The sequence below is a fragment of the Schistocerca nitens genome, chromosome 1, assembly GCF_023898315.1.
Source record: "Schistocerca nitens isolate TAMUIC-IGC-003100 chromosome 1, iqSchNite1.1, whole genome shotgun sequence".
Lineage (NCBI taxonomy): Eukaryota > Metazoa > Arthropoda > Insecta > Orthoptera > Acrididae > Schistocerca > Schistocerca nitens.
In genome coordinates this window covers 458,570,265-458,596,407 of record NC_064614.1, presented here as the reverse complement: position 1 = coordinate 458,596,407, position 26,143 = coordinate 458,570,265, and the positions used below count along the sequence as shown (strand labels likewise).

Sequence of the window (26,143 nt, the reverse complement as noted above, 5' to 3'; positions counted from 1 at the left end):
TTATTTTGTAGGAAGAGGTGCACGCCGGGGTACGATCACGCTTCTGTTGACAGCCGCATACTTTTTTCCACGGAGGGAGTGACCGTCTTGCCTCACAGAGGGATTAATTTTGAAATTATAAACAGTTCACTTACTTTTTCTCCATCTGTGTCGTTTTCATTTGACTTTACCATATATTTCGCTATGAAATACGGTTTTACTGTATTTTTATGCGAGACGCAGGCTTCATGACCGTCGTGTTACGACGGTTGCATCGTATCAACCTACTCCTTCCAAGTTAGAATCCATTCCCTGAACCACTGGGCCATCTCGCTCGCTGAGTACTCCTGGAGATCTAGCAGATGTACGTCAACATGTGCTTCTTGTTGACCGCCAGCTGCCAGTTCGAAAGTAACAGGTTGAGTGTGTACCACATTCTCAGACGTGGTAAAGGCTGTGCTGACTGTGGCAGACGGTGATTCACGGAGCAGAAGCAGGCGGAGCCGAGAATAGCGCTCTAATAAGGCGAGCAACAGGTTGCGTGCCCGCGGCTGCGGGTTCCGGCGGCCGTCCTTGGCTGTGCGGCAGGCCGCCGCCGCCGCCACTGTCGTTGCCGGAACTGCCCGCCGCACTCACACGCATCGCCTCCTCGGGCTGCCTCTGTGGGGCATCGCTAGCTCTCCCAGACGTCTGCACACCGGGACTTCACAGAGGACGGGCGTCAAAGAAAGCCCCGGTAGCCCTCGGAAAACTCCAGTGGCCGATTAAGTACAACTACTATAACAACAATGTTCTGTTGAAGATTGTTTGCAAGAAAATTAATCGTCATCAGCAACGCATTTTGCACACAACAATAGTGTTTCAGATTCAGTTAATCTGTGATGGTTCTAAAACTGTGACATAGTTTACAATTAAACCGGCGTTTCGAAAGCCGCTGAAGACGTTGCAGGTAGCCTTAACCAGAATAACTACTTGAATGAGATTTTCACTCTGCCACGGAGTGTGCGCTGATATGAAACTTCCTGGCAGATTAAAACTGTGTGCCGGACCGAGACTCGAACTCGGGACCGTTGCCTTCCGCGGGCAAGTGCTCTACCAACTGAGCTACCTACGCACGACTCACGCCCCGTCCTCATAGCAAAGGTCCCGAGTTCGAGTCTCGGTCCGGCACACAGTTTTAATCTGCCAGGAAGTTTTAGAATAACTGCTTGTTTTTGTATTTGTAGCTGTCAGACGTTAATGGTATTGTATCCCACCAGATGGATTGTTGACTTAATGTTTCAGGAAGGCTGTGGTAGCAGAAGCAATCTTCAGTATTAGAGCTGTAATACTTCTGCAAGGAAACAATATTCATCATGAATGAATAATGAGAGAACCAGCAGTACAAAACGCAGTACTAGTAGTTGAATAATAGCCACTTTTACAGATGTGTGGGCTGTACGGCCTATTTAAGCGGGTTGCAACTGAGAATAATAAATAAACAAAGAAATATCCCCAGCGTCAGCCGATCCTTCTAGCCACATACTCGTCACAGCACTCGGAAGTGCAGCCCGCGGGTGCAGCCACTCCTTCGGCTGGCAGCCGTTGTCAACCAGCAAGCCCATAGAGTATGTCAGCCATCGCGTTTCCTGTTGGGGATCTTCTTGCGATCCAAACAATTTTTCTCTCGTTAATATCTTAGCGATGTGACTTTCTGTAGCCATCAGATGCTTAAAGAGCTGCATTTTTAACCCTCAGCTGTACAAACAAACCTTTACACTTTACCGGTTTCGGTCTCTTAGAATTTCTTCACAGAAAGAAAAGGCAAAACATCAGATAGAAAAGCAATTAGATGGCTCGAAAGTGAACAACGTTACAATAAGTATTCATGACTGTCCATTGTATCCCATGACCTTAAACAACATAAAATTAGTCTTACAATAATACACGACAGAATGTGAAAGAACTGTGACGAAGAATCTCATGATAGTTCATTCACATCCGATCCTGTATTATTGTAAGACTATTATGGAAAGGTCGATTTGACGCTGTTTAACGTCATGGTGTATGATAGATGGTCACGTATATTAATTGTTACGTTGTGGACTTACGAAACACTTAAAAGGAAATTGCTTTCATATTTGATGTTCTGCCTTTTCTGTCTGTGATGATGGTCTGAGAGACTAAACCGGTGAAGATTACGATTTATTAGCACAGCTAATGGTCTGGCTACCCTGCACGATTCCGAGATTCTGTAAATAGTTCTGGACTGCCACACACAAACTGATTTTCTGCCACCACAGATTATTTATATTGACATAGCTGCGTATGACGTTCTTTCTTTGCCGAATGTACTTTAACAGGTCCTTCAGTGGCGCCATTGGAGACCAACGTGCTTTCGTAGCTCAGTTCATAATCACCTAGTGCGACATGAATGTCTGTTGCTTCTCTCGTGGAACGTAGATAATCTCGACCTGTTTGCTGCTGTGGTTACTCGCATGGTGCTTGCCCGATGGAATATCTTCATTATCCTGTCGCTGTCACTCTACACGCATAGTAAGCGGACGGTTTAACACTTTTCTTCCTCTTCACCTCTTCTCCCCGTATCTTCTGTTGTCGTTTTCTGAATAACTCTCTCTCCCGTATCAGTTCCCTCTATGTGCGTGGAACCTAGCTTCTGTAGTTCACCTCGCAGGTTTCAGAGACTCCATAGGTAGTGGTGGTAACTCTCGAATCCCAAAATTCCTCTCATTGGGAACTTGGTGAGCCATGATGAACAGACTAATGGGCTTTCTTAAGATCGTATCTACAGCTGTGCCATGTCGTGTCCAAGCCCAGCAATGCTGCTTATCGACTTCCTCGAGTTTTGCAAATTGCGTGTTGAAGGCCCGTTGTTAGGGACTAATTTTCCCCGACGTCGAAGGATAAGTATGTCGTCTACGTAATTTTGGATGCAGAGGAATGAAGAACAGGGTCGTGCCTTCAGAACTCATGAGGAACATGACTGTTGCTATTTTCAAGAACCCCAGTTCCCCTATTCTTCTGTCTTTAAGTTTTCACTTCGTGCAACGCAAGCTTAAAAAAAAGTGACGTCAGATCGATTAGGCACGTGAATAAGCCTTAATGTTACCATACACAAGTATCGGAAGGTCGTTGGTTACATTCGGTAGTGAGCCAAATTCTGTTAATGCAGAACCATAATTTCCATCTCTAATTAGAGACATCTAAATGTGGTAAAGGCTAGCCATTGACATCACTTAACCTTCCGGGCTGAGATGCCGTGGTCCATACATAAGACTCTCCCCTGACGTTTCGCCTTCGACTGCGGAAGGCGAAACGTCAGGGGAGAGTCTTACGTATGGACCACGGCATCTCAGCCCGGAAGTGTTAAGTGATGACAACACCTGCCGTGAAAGCCTTCATTCTATGAACTAGCCATTGAGTTCGAAATGAAAGACTATTGAAAGGGAGAAAACGTAATAAAAGTTTCACTTCAGGAGTCAAATGGCTTCTTAATGGATTCACTACCGCGGTCGTGCTCGCAAGTACTACGTTGTAAATGTTTTACGTCTGTAATAATTTTGGCGCACGTAATTAACTGTCTAAATTTACCAGCCTTCTTTGATTTGCTTTCGCAAATATAACAAGAGCGTCTAACAGAAAAACACAGGTAACTAACATTTGTTGTTCTGGGATTTGTGTTAGAGCAATACTGCCTTTCCAAACGAGTCAGTCTAAAACGAGACATTCTTGTACCACTGACAAGGCGAAGTACGCGAATTCCATCTTTTTCTTTTCTTCGTTAAAGAGTTTAGCAAAACAGAGATTGTTCTGCTAGCTGTCTACAGCTTTTAGAACAAAGGTGAAGCTTTGAAGAAGCGACTTTCGGACAACTGCAGTAACAGTTTGGCAAGCCGGTGCGAATTGCTGGACAAACAGCAACGTGCGGAAAGCGCGAAGTGTTCCTCTGGACGGGCGGGGTTTGCTAGCAGAGAGCCGTAAGCCGCAGAGAGCAACGACATTCGCAAACAGCGAGCGGCCGCCGAGGTGGGAACTGTAAATAGGGTGGGGCCCTCCAGCGGAGCCCAAGGCCGCGCCGCCGTACTGAACACCTGTCGGAGAGAACTGCACGCAAGCCTTTGCAGAATGTGCAAAAAACCTCGCCTGTCCCTTTGCTCTCCGTCCATGTACAGAGCGGATCATTCTTGTTTCCTTAGAGACGGACTGTCGATGATAGCCGCCTTAGTGTTTCTCTCAAAAAGATTAATTACTGTCGAATACGGGTGGATTTCTCATAAATCGGATCTGTGACTCTATTAGTAGGGAGTTAGTGTTCCACACGTCGACGAAGAGCTGAGTAAAGCCATAGTATAAATCCGCATTGGACAGAGACGGGTGGGATAATTACTTCCGGCCTATCAGAATAGCCATATTAGAGTTCCCCTTAACCGATTTCGGAGAACGGGTCGAAGGATGTTTGAATCACGACTTTTCACGAATGCGAATCTAGTGCTTTAACCACTAAGCTTCTTTAATTAGTACCTTGGATAAGGTACATTTCAAATAACAATAACGCTGCTAGACCATCTGAATTCTGAGCTACCGTATCATATGTTTGCTTGTGTAATGAGGAACTGCTACGAGATAAATTTCGGAGTGATAACCATGAACAATGTTCTTGATTTAAGCCTGCGCAGTGTTCAGGCGACAAAAATCGTTCGCACGTAGATCACTGTTCTTTGAGCAACAATAGAACAAATAACTGGTCGATACACGGAAATTTTCTCTAAAATTGGCTATCAACGATAGCATTTCGCAGACAAACCTGTGCTTTTCTCTTGTCTACGCTCCAGTACATGAAAGTCTATAAACCCTCCGCTAGAGGATCTGATTTTATGGTTCCGTTTCTAATGAAACTGTATCGACTCCATTTCTAAGCGGTATAACTGCATCTTTGCCGGCCAGCGAAATTTTAAACAATATTTACTTCACACTAAAAATGTTCGAATCACTTAGTAATCTATGCCATTACGAGTCTGCCCATTTTCAGAAGGGGTATTTCATGTGAGTGACACACCGCATGCTCAATTTTGCTTCCTCAGTCACTTCCGTTGATTTAATGCGCGACAGCCATAGGCATGTGCCTGCTTCAAAACCATATGCCACAAAAGAGGACTGAATACGTCAAATTCGATTGCCGTAGTACGAGGGCTATTCGGAAAGTAGTCCGATCGGGCGCGAAATGGAAATTTCAATGAAAATCCGAAGAAGCTTTGCACAGGTGTGCTGCGCAGTGTCTCCAGTATGCCCGTCAACTGCGTCACGTCACTGTTTTCAGTTCTGAGCGCACTGTGAGCCCGTAAAGATGCATAGAAAATAGTGTCTCCCGCCAAGTATCGGGGCCTGGTGAGAGGTTTCGCCTGATTTCACGCAGCCCATATAGCATAACTGTCATGCGTTTTCTTCGTGACAATTCTCGACCATTCTCTAGAGGGACAATGAAGATGCTCCTACAGCATTTTCAATGGGAAGTGTTTGATGAACCACAATGCAACCCAGTGATTGTCTCCCCCTGAGTTTCATCTCTGTTCACATGAACCGCTGACTATGAAGGCAACATTTAGTCACAGACAACGAGCTGTAGACCAGCACAGAGAACTGGAGGAAGGAACAGGCGGCTGCCTTCTGTGACGAGGCTACTGGAAATCTGGTACAACGCTACCACACACGTCTAATTGGGAGCGGCGACTATGTAGAGAAGGTGTAGCTAACTGTTGGAAATAAAGCATTTCTCATTTATGCAGCGGTTTCCTTCTCGCGACCGATCGGACCATACTTCCATATAGCCATCGTAATATATACCTTGCTGGAAAAGCCAAGCAATCTAGAACAATTCGGAGAGAAGGTAAGTGATCAAGGTTTCGAAGAAATCCGTAAGAAAAGAATAGCGACTATTGATAACTCATTAAAAGAATAATCGCAATTAAAAAAACAGGCACATTTACGACAGCTAATAAGATTATTTAACTGATTACTATTGTCAAGGAAGTTTTCCAGTTTCAAAACGAACATTTAATCAAGGATTGCAGTTTTTTTGACGAGTGTGGCTAAGAGGCCGTAGCGCTGTATTGTAGTACACCAGCGTTGGTCAACTTGAAACATTTACGAAATTTTGTAATACATATACAGCTGTCGTAAGCATGAATTACAATCCGTACATGACAGTACTTCACTAAGCACTGTCTTACGCTAGGCAGGATGCACCTCTATGGCAAATAACTACAACAAATCTTTGTAAATTTACGAGGGCTATTCCGAAAGTAAGGTCCGATAGGTCGCGAAATGGAAACCACGGTAAAAATCAAAAATGTTTTATTTGCAACAGTTAGATACACCTTGCAGCTACTTATCTCCATAGTCGCCGACCCGACTTAGACGTGTATCGTAGCGTTGTACCAACTTTCCCATACCCTCGCTATAGAAGGCAGCCGCCAGTGCTCTCCGCCAATTCTCTACGCTGGCCTACGGCTCGTTGTCTTGTGCCGAAATGTTGTCTTCATAACCAGCGGTTCATGTGACCTGAGCTGAAACTCAGAGGGAGACAATTACGGGCTGTATTGTGGGTAATCTCACATTTCCATTTGAAAACGATGCAGGAGCATCTTCATTGCCCCTGCAGAATGCGGCTGAGAATTCTCTTGAAGACGAAACAGCACGACAGTTATGTAATGTTAGCTGCATAGCTTCAGGGGAAATTTCTCACCAGGCCCCCGTACTTGGCGGCAGACACTATTTTCTAGACATCTTTACGCACTCACTGCGAGCTCAGAAATGAGAAGAGCGACGTGATGCTAACTGGGGTTATACTAGAGACACTACCCAACACATCTGTGCAAAGCTTTATCGGATTTTCATAGTCGTTTCCATTTCGTGACCGATCGGACCTTACTTTCGGAATAGCCCTCGTACATAAACTGACAGACCCGCATATTTGTATCATAAGCAAAAGTTTAAGAAATTAAGTAAAGATCTATTCCCCCCCCCCCCTGGTCACCAGAATTTCCCCTTTTGCTCCGTAAGTATGCAGTTGTGATCATTGATCCTTACCATACAGAGCGTCCGCCCCTGGTAGCTGAGTGGTCAGCGTGACGGAATGTCATACCTAACTGCCCGGGTTCGATTCCCGGCTGGGTCGGAGATTTTCTCCGCCTAGGGACTGGGTGTTATGTTGTCCTTATCATCATCATTTCATCCCCATCGACACGCAAGTCACTGAAGTGGCGTCAACTCGAAAGATTTGCACCAGGCGAACGGTCTACCCGACGGGAGGCACTAGCCACACAGCATTTCTATTTACCCTACAGAGCAATTCTGTGACACTGAGCAGAAACAGCAAATGTTTGTATAAAATATTGAAAGGGGGATGCTGGTAACTACAGAATACTGACGAGTACTGTACGGACGATTCAGTATTTCTTCCAAATGTTAAAAGAAACTCATCCCTTTTCTTTCTGCTGTGTGACTGCGTTCGTGTCATGTTCTGCGTGTCAGTCGCATAAGGTATGCACGAGAGTTTCTGCAAAGTTAATTCGATTGTAGGAGAGATGTACTAGGAGAACTCAAGTTGTACAGAGAGTCGTGAGTTCCACATTCGAGTCTCGGTCCGAGCACAGCTTCAAACTATCAGGGAATTTCGAAAAAGCGCACATTCGGCTGCAGAGTGAAAGATTTACTTCGTAAACGTTCCTGAGGACGAGTCACAAAGTGATTCTGCTATTGTGCTCGGAACTTTTGTTCTCCCCACGCGGCTATCTCTAGCAGAGCTATAACGGCTGTTTCAGCGCCTGTGACTTCCGCTCGAGACAGCAGGAACGGCGTCGTGGCGTGTCGGCGTTCGCACTGTGCGTGGAGGCGGCGCGCACATGCCGGAAGCGAGCGACTCAGCAAGCAGACCACGACCACGCGCGGGGCTGCACAGTCGCCTGCTAATTGCTCCCGATGCGCCGGCGGCTCCTCCCCGACGAGCAGGTGCCTGTCACTCTGTCACGCGTTGCCACGTCAAAGCTTCACTGCGCGTTTTCTCTACATGCAATCGTTGACTCATATTTCGGTGCTTTTGTCATGTGAGAGGCAGGGCTGCCCGAAAGAATTTATTTAAAAAATAGCGATATTAATCTTTCTTAAAATACGAATATTTATTAAACTTTCCAGTTTCCCTTAGACAGATGAATCTGTGAATGCTTATTATTGTTGCATACTATCTTGTTAAAACTATCCGGACACCTATTAGTGGATATTAACATGGGATATATCCACCCTTCGCCTTTGTGACGCCCTGAACTCTGCTGGGAACTCTTTCAGTGAGGTGTCTGAATGTCTCTGAAGGAAAGGCAACCCATTCTTCGTCAAGAGCCGAAACCAAAGAAGGTAGTCATGCTGAACGTTGGCGTCTGGAGCGAAGTCGACGTCTGAACTCATCCCAAAGTCGTTCCAGTGGTTCAGGTCGTGCTCTGGACAGGGCAGTCTATTTCAAGAACGTTATTCTCTACAAACAGTTACATCACAGATGCTGCTTTATGACAGGGCACGCTGTCGTGCTGATACAGTCACCGTCTCCGAACTGATCCTCTACTGTATGAAGTACACAGGGCTGTAACATCTGATCATATCCTTCCCCAATTACCATTTTCTGAAGTCCACGACTCCCCATTGTATTGTATTCTATCGTATAGAACTGGGGACTTAGAAACGACGGAGGGCTTCGTCCCCGCCGTAGCCCTCAGTGGTTTACAACCCCACTAAAGGCTACAGCAGTCCACGCACCCCACTGCCGCCCCACACCGAACCAGGGTTATTGTGCGGTTCAGCCCCCAGTGGACTCCCCCCCCCCCCCCCCCCCCGGGAACGTCTCACACCAGACAAGAGTAACACCAATTTTTGCGTGGAAGAGTAATTTTGGTGTACGCGTACGTGGAGAAAGTGTTTGCGCAGCAATCGCCGACATTCGCCGAAGCAGATGGAAAACAGCCTAAAAACTATCCACAGACTGGCCGGCACATCGGACCTCGACACGAATCCGCCGGGCGGATTCGTGCCGGGGACCGCCACGCCTTCCCAATCCGGAAAGCAGTGCGTTAAACCGCACGGCTAACCGGGCGGGCAAAGACCCCCATACTGTAACACCACCTTCTCCATAAATCACTCTTTGGATGGGAGTTAACGCTCGCCAGGTATTCATCAAACCAAAACCCTTCCCATGGATTCCCACAGGATGTACCGTGATACATCACTCTAAATCACTCATTTCCAGTCACCCACTGTCCACTGCTATCGCCCTTTGCAACGCTTCAGGCGTCTGTTAGCACTGACTACAGAAATGTCTGACTTACGATGAATTGCTCCACCATCGTACCCTATTCTTTTGAACTCCCTAGCTGTTTCGAACTCACATTGATTCCTTCCGCCGATTTCGTGTGGTTTTCTACAACCACCCTCCGCGATACTCGACGGTTGTGGGCTTAGTTAACCGTAGCTGTTGCTTCCATTTCACGATCACACCACCAAAAATCGAATTGGGCAGCTTTAGAAAGTTTGAAATGTCCATGACGAACTGGTTACTTTGGTGACATACAATGACTAGGCCACTTTCGAAATCACTGAGTCGTTCTGACCGACCTATTCTGCTGTTTCTGTTTCTCTGTTGACAACACAGTACTCTCTCCCTCCTTTCATACTGCCGGGTCCGCATTTTTGGCGGTCATTTCCACCGTGACCTGGACGGGAAATGTAATCCGCAGTTTCGCTTTTCGTAGGCGGACTTTACCATTTTATTTTCTAATATTCCTACCTTTGAATTCCATTTCCACACTTCCTTTCTTTGCTGACTTTACAGATGATGTTTCAAAAAGCCAGTAAGAGACTAAACGGAGATTGTGAAATTTAAAACTTCCCTGTTGTATAGATCGTTCTATGACATTTCGGACCAGTTGCCAGATGTCGTGTCAGCAAGTTATTGTCATCCAAATTTCGCCCAAAGTTTCATGTAAAAAACGGAGGTAGTTAGCGCTGTTTGTTTCTAGGATGATGACCAGACCTAGAACTTGTCAGAGCGCAATCGAATTACTTCTGGGCTATAGCCAACTGTGCGCAAGATGTGACTCTTGAACCTTGTCTCCTATGTCAGTGGACGGTGTCAGCATTTATCAAAATTGCTTCTCGAATACAACAGTGCACAGAGTTGATACGAAAACGCCGATTGCCAGTTCTTTCACCGGCAGTGGTGAAATCACGTCGCAAAGCGGGACTGCGTGTCGCAAGCACGTGTTTAGCGGCACGAACGTACGCTACGCCGCGCTGTTAAGGAGAGGCGAAGCGGAATGTTACAAGCTAAAACGCGAAGGTTATTTCTAGAAGTACATTCAGTGATCCAGCAAAGTCATGAGAAACTGTATCCAAAATCTGAAAAGTGATAATTTGATGTCCTGCTGAACAAGGAAAGAAAGCTGAAACAAGTTGCATTGTGTCACCAGCATTTCTTTAAAAGTGTAAGGTAGCCAGAAAGGTGTGTTTGTCTCGCAACATTCCACATTTTCTTGGAAATTACCATGCGTCACGGAAGTGGTATGAGAAAGACTCGTCGTTGGCTCATGTGTATTGGTATCCAAATGAGGAAATGGAATGAAGTTTGCGCCGTAGAGGTACAATTGTATATAAGACAGGGCACTTTCTCCTAGTGTCGTATGTGCTTACAGTTCTTTATCAGCATTAGGCAAAATCTTCATACGTCGCCTTTGAGTAGGTAATTTATTTGATAATCGATTGAAATACGATTCTTCGGGCAATGTATAGCATCTATATCAGTTTCAATCACTTGAGCCCTGCAACACATCTTATGAGTTACTATTCCAGGTCTCACAAATCAGACCATGTTACATTAAATGACCCCAAAATGCAGACGGAATAGGGCCGTTACTCAGATGGTGCAAGCGCACAGTCGTGTTAGTTCATCAACGAATCAGCTTTCCTTTCTTCTCCAGTTACAGTGCGTGGTTTCCGACCTGCAGAAGATCATACTTTGCGTCATGAACGTTGATTCTGCGCTGAACGTTAAGACACGTCTCATACCTCAAACTCAGCAGCAAGCATCGAGGCGCTGCCTCGTTACACCGCGCCGTAACGAGTTTCCTCACAAATAACTGCCGGCGGCAATAACAGGAACCGGCATCCATTCTCGCCGTGCTGTGCACCCCATTAGCTGCCTCGCCGCAGCTCTTTCAGTGTCCGGAAAGTCTCCTCAATCACCAACTCAGTGCAGCGGCAGTCAGCTAACTTCATTTCTACGCCACGATGAATTGCTCATCTGTTGTAGACGTGGCAGCCAATTTCTCGCTGGCTGGCAGATAATGACTCTTCCTCAGTCTCTCGTCCTCGAAACTACGTTATCCATCGAACTTGTACTGAGTGTCCTTCTAATTTTGGGAAAAAAATTTCGTAGCCCTTTATCTCAAGTTAAAAAATAAAAATAAAAAACAAAATAAAATTGAAGGCAGAGATAGTCCTGACTACAAAGAAGCAGTAAAGTATCAGATTTAATGTGGTAGTAATTAATCTAGAGTATGCAGGAAAACACCTACGAGCGAAGCTGTTAATAATGTTCGAGTTATTTCCATTAGGGTTCCTGTGCCTACAAACCTGACAATGAAACATACTTTCGTTGCAAACAGTTCTGACGCTAAGGCCACGCGGGATTAGCCGAGAGATCTGAGGCGCTGCAGTCGTGGACTGTGCGGCTGGTCCCGGCGGAGGTTCGAGTCCTCCCTTGGGCATGGGTGTGTGTGTTTGTGGTTCAAATGGCTCTGAGCACTATGGGACTTAACATCTATGGTCATCAGTCCCCTAGAACTACTTAAACCTAACTAACCTAAGGACATCACACAACACCCAGTCATCACGAGGCAGAGAAAATCCCTGACCCCGCCGGGAATCGAAACAGGGAACCCGGCGTGGGAATCGAGAACGCTACCGCACGACCACGAGCTGCGGACCTGTGTGTTTCTGCGTAGGATAATTTAGGTTAAGTAGTGTGTAAGCTTAAGGACTGATTACCTTAGCAGTTAAGTCCCATTAGATTTCACACACAATTTTTTGAGTTCTGACGCCTCGCTATCAAAGGACCAGTACTTAGCTTGATTTCTGAAGAGGAGAAATTTGTTAACATCAAATGTAGATTTAAGTGATAGGAAGTCTTTCTCTGAAAGTATATGTATGGCTTGCAGCCATGTACGGAAGTGAAGTATGGACGATAAACAGTTTAGACAAAAAGAGAATAGAAGCATTTGAAATGTGGTGCCACAGAAGAATGCTGAAGATTATATGGTAGATCGTGTAACTAATGAGGAAGTGCTCAATAGAACTGAAGTTTGTGGCACAAATTCACTAAAAGAAACGATCGGTTGATAGGACACAGGACACATTGTGAGACATTAAGGGCTCACCAATTTACAATTTAGTATTGTGCGGGGGGGGGGGGGGGGGAGGGGGTTGGAGTGGGAGGGGGGACGGGATTTTCGAGGGAGGCCAATAGATGAATACAGTAGGCAGTTACATAAGGATGTAGACTGCAGTAGTCATTCGTAGAACAACAACAACAAGGTAAGTCATGGTGTTGATGCAACTTTGAGAGACGTCGTACATGATTCTACACTAGTGTGTATGTTCAGTGTTTCGTATTTGACTGTTGTAATCACAAAACAAGTTTGACATCCCCAGTGCGCCGCGACTGACTAAAAGTCCAATTGCTAAAACACATTCCGCATTGCTGGAATATTAGAGACGATCTTTCATGTTCACTTGTGTTCAGTTTACTGATATTATGCCTCCTATTTTATCGTTGCGTTGTTGACGTAAGTGTGTTCTGCTCAGTCAACTTCTGTTGGTCATGATACAGTAAGACTGCGTTCGTTAATTAATTTCATTTATCTAGTTTAGGACACAATTTTTCCAATTCTGATCATGTTAAGTTTTACTCGGGCTCGTAAACCAAATTTCAAACAGAGCAGACCGCTTACAACTTGAGCTACCAGTCTTCGACTGTTGTGATTCCTGTCCTGAAGGTATGAGCGACCAGCACAGATATTGTTCAAAAGACGCGCCTCAATTTCCACGCTGTATGACAAAAGTGCGGTGACTCAGACTGCAATTGCAGTTGTAGACGTGACGTTTCGAAGATACTGCGTTTATTGCAACAGGTAGTTAATTGCTTTTCGCTGAACCGGGCCAGTAATCGGTAATGTGAGGAAAGCGGACCCGTCGCGGGATGTGGGCCAAGGACTGCCGCCGAACCAAGGCCCCTCGCGCTCCCCAGATGACGTCTCGCCATCACGTGTCTCTCTCTTTAAGTGGCTGGGAAAAGGGAAGACTGGGCTGCAGTAAGCGACTGAAAATTACGTAACAATTGCACGAAACGCCATTCGTCTGTAGTATCTCAAGTGAAGGATTTAGAAATGTACTGCGGTTTCAGCCGCATCCAAGTGAGACAACAGAAATCTCTCTCTTCCTCTCACCCTCCTACTCCTCTCCCCGGCCATTGCCCTAGGATACGGGGAAGACAGGAGAATAACTGTCGCAGCGGCCTTTAAATCAAAGATCTTGTTGTACTCACCTTGACAAGAGAAGCCGTCGCCGGTGTACCCAGGGAAGCAGGAACAGTGGAAGCTGCCTAGAGTGTTTGTGCAGTGCGCGAACACATCACAAGGACGGTACTTGCACTCGTTCTCATCTGAAACAATACGAGACATGCCATGCTACAAATACCGAACATTCGAGTCTACAGTTTGAGGTGTAATATGAAACCATTGATGTAAGGAATACATTCATCCTACTTAGACTTCCATTAGCTTCAATATTTTCATGGAAGCATTTGTGATAGGCCGCTTGAGGTTGAAGAGAAAGTAAACATGTTTAGGTACAATGTTACAATCGTTACGGAGACTAAATGAAACAAAGAAGGAATCATGGCAGAAACGATGAAACCTTTCATCACTCAACACGGAACATAAATAGACAAAGTGATAAAAATGAAAAACTAAAAAGTAGAAGAAGTTTGAAAATGTAAGTACTTGGAGATCATTAGAAATACCACGAGAGTACTGATTAATCACTCTTTCCGATGGCGAAAAAACTATCATTGTTTCGAATGAAGTCGTTTCCGTCTACAACAAAAAATGTGCTTTAGAGATTTTGCCTTGTTAAATTGAAATCTCTTAAAACGGAGTTAATTCCAGAGTGGAAAATTAAAAAGAAAATTTGCTCGAAATTACATTGTAGCAAAGTCGTTTCTAAGATCACGTGTAAGGAAACACAGCAATTTGTGAAGTTGCATGTGAGAGCGTTGAACCGATGAAAGTAACTTCAGTGCAAGTCCAATAAGCGTGAGGAGTTGGATGTAAAGATACTTATACTTACTTCGCAAATAGGCAACACGTAGTGGAAAACAATTCTACATTTAATAGCTTTCGAGCCGACCATACGTGAACATCAAGCAGTATAAAGATACAGGGAGAAGAGATGCGGTGATTTTAGTAACTGTCAATAATGTTCAGTAAGACCTATCTGTAAAAATCCTGAATAAGTTATTTATAACAAACCGGAAAATGAAACCTATCATATCTAAATGCTGCATGACAGACACAGTTAAGAGGTACAAAACCTTTGAAGAAATGGCGACGGAATGCTATTATACAATTACCAAATTTTTCCTGTTGCAGCAAATCGGAAAAGAAGCGTTATTACGTAAAAAATACATGTTTGGAAAAACTGTTCTCCCAGTCTTCTTTAAGAGAAAATTCATAAAACTAGCTGCAAAAAAGGAAACTTCTAAACTACATGTTGGAAAAGGCTTAAAATAACAGAGAAATAGTTAAGGTAAATACCGAGTGATCAAAAAGTCAGTATAAATTTGAAAACTGAATAAATCACGGAATAATGTAGATAGAGAGGTACAGATTGACACACATGCTTGGAATGACATTGGGTTTTATTAGAACCAAAGAAAATACAAACGTTGAAAAAAATGTCCGACAGATGGCGCTTCATCTGATCAGAATAGCAATAATTAGCATAACAAAGTAAGACAAAGCAAAGATTGTGTTCTTTACAGGAAATGCTCAATATGTCCACCATCTTTCCTCAACAATAGCTGTAGTCGAGGAATAATGTTGTGAACAGCACTGTAAAGCATGTCCGGAGTTATGGTGAGGCATTGGCGTCGGATGTTGTCTTTCAGCATCCCTAGAGATGTCGGTCAATCACGATACACTTGCGACTTCAGGTAACCCCAAAGCCAATAATCGCACGGACTGATGTCTGGGGGGACCTGAGAGGCCAAGCATGACGAAAGTGGCGGCTGAGCACACGATCATCACCAAACGACGCGCGCAAGAGATCTTTCACGCGTCTAGCAATACTTTTTTTTTGTGTTCTAATAAAACCCCATGTCATTCCAAGCACGTGTGTCAATTTTTACCTCTCTATCTACATTATTCCGTGGTTTATTAAGTTTTCAAATTTATACTGACTTTTTGATCACCCGGTATTTGACTGGAGTTTGGTAAAGTGGGCATTAGACGCGATGGAAATCAACAAAGTAAGTTTGGAAATGTGTTTGAAAATAAAGCGAATAGCAGGTTGGAAATGAGTTTGAAAATAAAGCGAATAGCAGGTTTTAGGAGACGCGTGCTTGTGCTTACCTGGAACTTCGCAGCCGCAGCCTCCAAAGCCGTCGTTGCAGTGGCACTGGGAGTCGAGGCAGGCGCCGTTCTGGCACTTCACCTGGCACGTCGGGTGGTCCGGCAGCAGGCCGCAGTCATCTGCACGCAGCAAAAGCACACCACTGAGGACAGGGCGACACGCACACCGAAAATTTACAAACGGTGGATATAGGAATAACGAGGGCAAGTATAGATACTTCTACTGGTGACCGCGTACAGTGCACTGAACAACATTACATTAGTATTTACTTCATTTTCAGACTACTAGATATAGCCGTTATGAGTAATTCGTTTTTAGATGGGTTCTACTTCCAAGTTCATGTGGCAAGAGCAAGCCATCAATGCTTATTCGCCCCTGGGCTCCAAGTAAGGTGTTGTATAATGTACACGTGGACGTAAACCGGTTAGTCTATGCTGTCAGGCGTAGTCCACTCAGTGGTGCAGCTACGACCATACTACACTACTGGCCATTAAAATTACTACACCAAGAAGAAATTCAGATGATAAACGTGTATTCATTGGACAAATATATTATACTAGAACTGACATGTGATTACATTTTCACACAATTTGGGTTCATAGATCCCGAGAAATCAGTACCCAGAACAACCACCTCTGGCCGTAATAACGGCCTGGATACGCCTGGGCATTGAGTCAAACAGAGCTTGGATGGCGTGTACAGGTACAGCTGCCCATGCAGCTTCAACAAGATACCACAGTTCATCAAGAGTAGTGACTGGTGTATTGTGACGAACCAGTTGCTCGGCCACCATTGACCAGACGTTTTCAATTGGTGAGAGATCTGGAGAATGTGCTGGCCAGGGCAGCAGTCGAACATTTTCTGTATCCACAAAGGCCCGAACAGGACCTGCAAAATGCGGTCGTGCATTATCCTGCTGAAATGTAGGGTTTCGGAGGGATCGAATGAAGGGTAGAGCCACGGGTCGTAACACATCTGAAATATAACGTCCACTCTTCAAGGTGCCGTCAGTGCGAACAAGAGGTGTCCGAGACGTGTAACCAAAGGCACCCCATACCATCACGCCGGGTGATACGCCAGTATGGCGATGACGAATACACGCTTCCAATGTGCGTTCACCGCGATGTCGCCAAACACGGATGCGGCAATTATGAAGCTGTAAACAGAATCTGGATTCATCCGAAAAAATTACGTTTTGCTATTCGTGCACCCAGGTTCGTCGTTGAGTACACTATCGCAGGCGCTCCTGACTGTGGTGCAGTGTCAAGTGCAACTGCAGCCATAGTCTCCGAACTGTTCGTGCAGATGGTTGTTGTCTTGCAAATGTCCCCATCCGTTGACTGAAGGATCGAGACGTGGCTGCACGATCCGTTACAGCCATGTGGATAAAATGCCTGTCATCTCGACTACTAGTGATGCGAGGCCGTTGGGTTGCGTATTACCCTCCCGAACTCACCGATTCCATATTCTGCTAACAGTCATTGGATCTCGACCAACGCGATCAGCAATGTCGCGATACGATAAACCGCAATCGCAATAGACTACAATCCGACCTTTATCAAAGTCGGAAACGTGATGGTACGCATTTCTCCTCCTTACACGAGGCATCACAGCAACGTTTCATCAGGCAACGCCGGTCAACTGTTGTTTGTGTATGAGAAATCGGTTGGAAGCTTTCCTCACCTCAGCACGTTGTAGGTGTCGCCACCGGCGCCAACCTTGTGTGAATACTCTGAAAAGCTAATCATTTGCATATCACAGCATCTTCTTCCTGTCGGTTAAATTTCGCGTCTGTAGCACGTCATCATTGTGGTGTAGCAATTTTAATGGCCGGTAGTGTAGGAGCATCAGGCAGTAAACTGTGTGACGTATTTGTGGGAAGACTGTTCGACGCAGAGAAAAACAACTAACACTGATGTGTGCACATATTAAGGCACCGCATATGAAAATACCTCCACTTATATCCGTTATACCCTGTACGTGAAGAGTGAATGTCGAATGCTTGTAGACTCTCCTACTAAGGGCCCTCACTGATTCGGACCCATTGCTAAACTAAAATGTAGAACCAGAATGGATGCGGAAAAAGCAAAAAAAGAAGAAGATAATTAAATCAATAAGATTCGAATTCGTCATCATCACCATCAGGAGCAGCAGCAGCAGCAAATTACATCCATTAAGTTTCCTTCAAGACTTATCCATACATTATCCTCTTCTGATATCCTACTCCCATCTTCCATTACGTCGCTTACTCTTTTTACTACCTCTTAATACCCAGCTAGGAATCTCACTCACCTGTCTGTATATCTCGCCCACCTCTACTTTATTTCCGTTGCAGTCATAAAACAAAATATTACGTTGCAATCAATGCCTCACAGGTAAGATAAATAATTTAAATACGGGCTAATTATACTTTCAGAGTCTGAATCTCAGATGGTTGCCAATAAACGTCGATTAAATCTGGGAGTGTTTATGTCGTTGGTAGAAAGTGCCATGATTCCAGAAGCAACTAGGTTTTCTATTCGAATTTTAAGGAATTCGAATGTGATAATCTTGCTTTCACAGATCAATACTGTCTGAAATAAGCTTTTTGGACATTATGTTTAAAAAACGAGGTCTCTAGAGGATAGAGATAAAATGTTATAGCTACAAAAGTTGTCTAGATCAGTCTATTTATTTCAGACACCAATTAATTAGTAAAATAAACGTCTCACTACTTTAGATGTCTGAATACGCTTCAGTAGACCCGAGCTCCATTTTCGGTGCTATCAAGGACTTTTACTTGGTGGGAGCACTGCGACGGAACCCACTCAGCCCCGTGATGCCAATTACACAAGTACTTGAATGAGAAGTGACGGCTAAAAAGTCAGTAAAGCTGACGACGGATGGGAGAGCGAAGTGCTGGTCCCATACCCCGCCATATCTCAACCGGATCACACCATTCGGTAACGTCAAGGTGGCCAGTCTGTATTGCGGAGTTCTCTGGTGCTGATCGCGGAGCTACTTTTATATTATCAATATTACAGATTTGGTTTTGGCAGTACAACGAAGGCTTTCACGACGGGTGTTCAGTTTAATTTAAAAGCGCATGTTCGGAGGTCGTGGTCGATATAATTCTTGAGCAACAGTTCACAGTAATTAAAAGCATTCTACATTTTATATCCTGTCCAGTTCTGACAGTCACGTATTCTACTGAGCGAATAGCTAAACAAATCCACTATTTTTAGTGTCTCACTTCCTAATATAATTCCCTCAGCATCACCTGATTTAATTTGACTACATCATATTGCCATTGTTTTACTTTTGTTGGTGTCCATATTTAATCATCTTTTCAAGCCGCTATCCATTGAATAGGATGAAGGACAGGGGTGTAGTCTTTCGCACCTACTGTTCAGTCTATAGATCGAAGGAGTAATGAGGGAAATAAAGGAAAGCTTCAACAGTGGGATTAAAATTCAGGGTGAAAGGATATCAATGATAACATTCGCTGATGACATGGCAACCCTCAGTGAAAGTGAAGACCAATTACATGACGTGTTGAATGGAATGATCAGTCTAATGAGCATAGAATATGGATTGACAGTAAATCGAAGGAAGACGAAAGTAATGAGAAGCAGCATAAACGAGAAAAGCGAGAAACTTAACATCGGAACTGGGGAGCACGAAGTAGATTAAGTTAAGGAAACCTGCAAAGTAACCCATGATGGACGGAGCAGAAGTAAAACAAAGCAGGCTAACAGTGGCAAAAAGGGCATTCCCGGCCAAGAGAAGTCTGGTAGCATCACACATAGGTCTTAATTTGAGGAAGACATTTCTGAGAATGTGCGTTTGGAGCGTATCATTGTAGTGAGACCTGGACTCTGGGAAAAAGGAAAACAAAAGAATCGAAGCCTTTGAGATGTGGTGTTACACAAGAATGTTGTAAAATTTGGCGGACTGACAAGGTACGGCGAGTTAAGAAACATAAGGAAAACAATGAAAAGAAGAAGGGACAAGATGATGGGACATCTGTTAAGGCATTAGGGAATAACTTCCATGGTACTAGAAGGAGCTGTCGATGATACAAACTGCAGAGCATTACAGAGATTGGAATCAATCCAACAAATAATTGATGACGTAGGTTGCAGATGAAAAATTAGCATAGGAGAGGAATTCGTGGCGGGCGGCATCAAACCAGTCAGGAGAGTGGCGACCCAAAATCCTTTCGGTTCAGCCCACCATCCAAGTCCTTTGCATACTAACGATAAATTAAAAACCTACATCTGCGCACGTACCGGGACCCATACCATGCAGGCTGGCTACAAAAGGGTAAGATAGTTAAGGTGGGAGAGCGGAATGGCTGAGCTACGTGACTCTCGTATCTGAGCTGTGTGACGCGACGCGCTGTCGAGTCCCGCTGCCGCCTGTGGGTTAGCGCGGTGGCTGACAGTTGTCGGCCACTACTGGCTGCCGCGTGCCCGTGTTGCGGAATCCGGCGCGGGCAGAAGAACTGCCGCCTGCGCCGCCGCGCAGTTAAGCGCGAAAACGCTTTCTCCCTCTAGTTCCGCACGTGCTTTCTCGGCTACACACGGCTCACTTACGGCACTACGCGTTCCGCGGCGCCTCGGCCGTTACGTTCATTGATAGCGCGGCTTTCGCGGGAACTCCTGCTGTCCCGACTCAGTCCTTACGACACCGACTAACATGCCGTGCGCTTCTCTTTGTGACTGATACTTAACTGGTTAACAAATCCCTCCCGTTTTGGGCATTAATTTATAAAGTATTTTGAAATACATTACACTGGTACACGATGAAACTCTGTTCATTATGCTACTTTCTGCTATCAGGCGTGATTTTTGTCATCTTTGAAAGTTAGTTTACAGCATATAGAATCATGCATTATTCGTTTGAATCAGATACGAATATGATAGTTATTATTTGATTCCTACAGCACTCAATAAGAATATGACTATTTGATGTAGAAGTTGGGATCTCAGCACGGTGTACCTTTTACCAAAAACGATACGTTCTCTTGATGATCTGAATGCAATTACAAGGTACATACAATAAGTGATGCAACTATTTTTTTCTCTGCCCATTTCGATTGTAAAATGCGGAATTTTTTGTGGGACACGGGGGAATATTTCTGCTTCAGTGCTTATAGTTTCATGAAATTCTGGTAGGTGGGGGCACTATATGTAGCCTTCAAACTGGCGTCTGTAACGAACGTACGTCCCAAGCAGAGAGGTGTCACTGAGTTTCGTTTGGTGCAGGTATTCATATGCGGATACAGAAGGTCTACGGAGACCTGGCGGTGAACAAAAGCGCGGTGAGTCGTTGTGCGAGGCTTCTGTCATCATCGCAACCAGGTCGTGCAAACCTGTCCGATGTCTCGCGTGCCGGCCGGCCGCGCACAGCTGTGACACCTGAAATCTTCGAACGTGCGGACACTCTCATTTGAATGATCAACGTATCACAATGAAACACTTAATGCTCAGCTGGACGTCTCTGTTGGTAGTGCTGACACGTTTGTCCACCAGTTGGGGTACTCAAAGGTGTTTGGCCGCTGGGTTCCTCGCCGCCTGACAGAAGACCAGAATGAGCTGCCATCCCTTTGGCCCAACGAAGGATTCACTCCACGGGAAGCAGTATTTGGATGTTGAGGAGGTTATTGAAGTAGCAAGACGTTGGATCCTACGTCGATCAGTAGAATGATATCATTCAGATGTAATGCGGTCGCAATGAACGAAGATTATGTTCAAAAATAGTGTTTTGCAACCAGAAGAGTGGATAATAATATGGTTTATTGGATTCCTGAACGAAACCATCCTGCTTACAGAAAAAAATGTGTTGCCGTACTTATTTAAAACCCCTCGTATATTATTCTTCCACACAAATTTAAGGCAGTCCTGGTTCCGCTCACGATTTCAGCCTCGATGATACTTTTTGTAAAAAAGATTTCATCCACCACCGTATCTGCGAAATTTTATATTTGGCTCAAGACGATAGTCGTAATGTTGTCCGGTTTTACGATTCAGTGTATTCGTTGGTAATGACTTGATTATCGGCGTTAAACACAATACTGAGTGAAAACTCTCCTATCATATCTTTTATAATTATCTGTCAATATTTAGACGTGCTAATGCTGAGTGAGATACGAGAAAACATTTATAAATGATTCCGATTATAGTCGCAGTGAAATCGGAAATATGAACTGGAGATTTATTTATGACTTACTCACAAGAAATCAGTGAAATACGAGGAGGAAGGAAGACTAGCTTTTAACGTCCCGTCGCCATCGAGGCCATTAGAGACGTTGGACAAGCTCGGGATGTTTTTATGAATGGTGAAGGAAATCGGATGTGAATTTTCAAAGGAACCGTCCCGGCATTTACCTGGAGTAATTTAGGGAAATGACGGGAAACCTAAATGTGGATGGCCGGACACGAATTTAAAGCATCGTTCTCCCGAATGCGAGTCCAGACTATTAACCACGGACCAGCAATGAAATGTAATTCGGCACTGTGTGGACCAAATTTAACGATTTCAATATTTAGTTTGCTTCACAGTTACCGAGAGACATGTATTCTGCTGACACTTGTTTCGACATCTGAACGAGACAGCGATCGGCAAATCAGCGTCAGTACATTGTCCTATCACGAGAGCGGCTCCCGAAACCGCGCAATACCACATGGGCTCTCACATGTATATCTTCGGCAGCATCACCTTGCGTACAAGTTTGCCTATTCCTCGTTTTCTGGTGGAGTACTTATCTTTGATTCAAAAAGGGACTTAAGCAATTGATGGTTCAAATGCCTCTGAGCACTATGGGACTTAACTTTTGAGGTCATCAGTCCCCTAGAACTTAGAACTACTTAAACGTAACTAGCCTAAGGACATCACACACATCCATGCCCGAGGCAGGATTCCAACCTGCGACCGTAGCGGTTGCGCGGTCCCAGACTATAGCGCCTAGAACCGCTAGGCCACCGCGGCCGCCTAAGCAATTGATGTATCACTTAAAACTGCATTTTTTTAATGCGCTACTAATGAAAGTGGGTCCACCTCCAAATCTGAAAGATCAGCACATTTGACTCCCATGTGGAGGGTCCTGGTTTAATTCCTGGCATTGAAAGGAATTTTTGCTTGGCGAGGAGAAATGGCCCAGTGTGTACTCAGCCTCGTGATGCCAATTGACAGACAATTTGAACGAGAAGTAACAGCTGGAACTGTAAAGCTGAAAACAGTTGGGAGAGTACTGTGCTAGCGCCATGCCCCTCGATACCGCATGCGAGTGACGTCATTGGCGGAGGATGTTACCACGGCCAGGTGACTTAGTGTGATCCTCGGGACAGGAACGTGAAGTTAGTAATATTTGGATAGAATAACGGATAGATGCACTGTAAGTGTCGTTCTGGAGACACGTATGTGTCATGTTTTCCAAAGCTGTTCATGAACGGATGTGGTGCAGTGTTTGCATACTGCATTGCGGCATGACTGAACCTGCCTGGGTACTGCTCTTGCCCGCTGAAGTATTTGCGAGTGTGCACAGTGCCGGCTGTCGAAGGAGTGGGCGCACGCACAGTGCACGGGAAGCGGCGGCGAGTAAGGAGCAGCGCGGGCGCTGCGCGGCTGCTGAACCCGCGTCCCGTTACCTGCCCGCCGTCTCCGTAATGACGCCTCGCCTCGCCCGCCACAGCACGCAGCCCGCTTCCTGCCCACCGGCCCGGGACACCCTCCCAACAGGTCGCCTTACGTCATCCAGCGGAGGGCGCTGCTGCCTACTCCGCCGTCTTCAGTACATACGTTATCGTCTAACATTATCGAGGCAGTTTTCTAGAGGCGGAGTCTATACCGGACAACTCTTGACATGTGTCTTGCAGTTCCTGCCCTAGCGAAGACACGTCGCTGAAATCAACGATATTTTGTATTTCTCTCGTTGCTAAAAGCTGCGCGCTACTGCTGAGACCAAGGGTCGTGAATGATAATACCGGGTCTGGTCAAAAATATGGAAACACATCTACCTCTAAATGATGGTTCTGCAGTTCACAATTAAATGCCATCGAACCACCTTTAAGCTATTTGTTTACCGCTCCAGAATGGCACGTGGGAAAAAACGAACCCTTAATCTTTCTGTGCGAGCTCTGAATTCTCTCATTTTATTATGATAATCATTTCTCCCTTTGTAAGTGGGCACCAACAAAATATTTTCACACTCTGAGAAGAAAGTTAGTGATAGAAATTGTTTGACAATATCATGCCTTTGTTTTAATGATTGCTACCTTAATTCGCGTATCACATCCGTATCTCTACCCTATTTCGCGATAATACAAAACGAGCTACCCTTCTTGGAACTTTCTCGATGTCCTCCGTCAATCCTATCTGATGCGGATCCTACACCGCACAGCAATACCCCAGAAGTGGACGGACAAGCGAAGTGTAACCAGTCTCTTTAGCAGCCTAGTTGCATTTTCTAACTGTTCTGCTAGTGAATCGCAACCTTTGGTTTGCTTTCCCCACAACATTATCTATGTGATCGTTCCAATTTAAGTTACTCATCATTGTAATCCTTAAGTATTTACTTGAATTTATAGTCTATAGATTTGTGTGATTTATCGTGTAACCGAAACTTAGTAAATTCGTGTAAGTACTCTTGTGGATGACATCGCGCTTTTCATTATTTGCCACTTTTCGTACCATACAGATATTTTTCTTAAATAATTTTGCCATTGGTTTTGATCATCTGATGACTTTATAAGACGGTAATGATAGCATCGCCTGCAAACAGTCTAAGAGGGCTGTTCAGATTATCTCCTAAATCGTTTGTATGGATCAAGAGCAGCATACGGGTTATATTGCTTTATGTAGATCAGGAACAGCAGAGGGCCTTTATTACTTCCGTTTCACTCGGTAACTTTCCGCGGGTTAGTACGAACTGTGGCCTTTCTCAATGAAACAACGAATCCAGTCGCACATCTGAGTTGATATTCTGTTGCCACGCAGTGTGATCAGAAGTTGATTGTGAGGAACGGTGTCAAAAGGCTTCTGGAAATCTAAAAATGTGGAATCAATTTAACATCCCCTGTCGATAGCAGTCTTTATTTCGCAACAACGATATCTTCTGAATCTGTATTGGCTGTTTCGCAAACGGTGAGAAATCGCTGCTTGAACATAAATGCAGATGGTAGCCAAGCCTGCGGGTTGCACTGTTGTATTTTACAACAAACGGCAGCTATGCAATATCCTCAATACGTTGCAGGTGTCGGTCATGATCAGATCAATTTTCTGTAAGGCTGTGCGTGCATTATGTCGCAGTTAACTAAACTGTTGGTACTGGCATCGTCGGCGCTTAGGTAGCCAAGATAGCCGAAAAGTCAGGTGTTTCAAGAGGCACAGATCCAAGATTTGTGCTGCATACAGAGAAATCGGGAAAAAATCATTCGCAAAGTGATAACGTGGACGAATGAGTGTGTTGAGGGATCGTGACGGACGGTCATTGAGGAGGATTATGACGAAAAAAAGCCTCAAAAGTCGCTGCAGATCTGAATGTCGCACTCGCGATCCTGTCAGCATCAAAACAAGATAAAGAGAGATCGATCAGTCAGGAATTTCATGGCGAGCTGGAATTCCAAAACCACACTTCAGTGAAGCAAATTACTGTAACAAGAAAACGTGGTGCCGAGGCCATGAACCCTGAACAGGGGAGCAATGGATTTTCCTACACAGTATTAGTCATGGTAATGTATTGTGTTTTTGGTGTTTCCATGTTTTTTTCAACAACTGTATGCCTGTGAACGTGGTAAGGGGGGGGGGGGGGGGGGGCTTGGTTCTCTCCAAACTTCCAGAGCTTTGCGACACATATGTGTTCCTGTCTAAAAGATTTAGAAGCAACGGTGGCATAATACTGTTTTAATTTTCCATTCGCCTTGTTTTGTACTTACTTTTATCGCGAAAATGCTGTTTTTGCGGATAGTGACAAGCAACTATTTTACATTTTCTCGGCTACAGTCACTGGGTCCGTTTGTTCTTACTGATGCAGGTAATCACTTTCGTATGCAAATTACTCACTGTATGCTGTTCTGCAAAGAATTCCAAGATACTGGAAAATGGTGGCCGTGGAATGGGTAGATAGGGGAGAGAATAATATGCCTTATACATTATTTTTTACTATAAAGCAATTTTCACTTCCCATTTACGATTCATCCTCGTTTCCCTAACGAAAAGATCCTTGGATCCATGATGGAATCCTGATGTGTGTCGTGATTCCAAAAAGTCGTTAAAATTTTCTAAATACGCTCAGTGACGTAAAAGTTAAGCTTCTACAAGTAGAGGAGGAACTGAAATTAAACTTCCATCGTTGAAAGGTTATGTAGTTTTATTTCACTGATTAGAAAATCAAGTCAAATGGACAACGAAAGTGGCTTTATAAAGTCACTGCAGGTCTCTTGTGAAGAGGATGTTT

General features: G+C 44.7%; 1 protein-coding gene across 1 annotated transcript in view; it reads right to left on the bottom strand.

Moving 5' to 3' along the window:
- Positions 1-26,143, bottom strand: part of LOC126253539 (uncharacterized) — a 606,491-nt gene that overhangs the window by 427,757 nt on the left and 152,591 nt on the right. Inside the window, exons 4-5 of the mRNA XM_049954972.1 lie at positions 15,705-15,824; positions 13,619-13,735 (exon numbers count right to left, since the gene is read on the bottom strand). Coding sequence (XP_049810929.1) covers positions 13,619-13,735; positions 15,705-15,824 — 237 coding nt within the window. The remainder of the gene's footprint in view (positions 1-13,618; positions 13,736-15,704; positions 15,825-26,143) is intronic.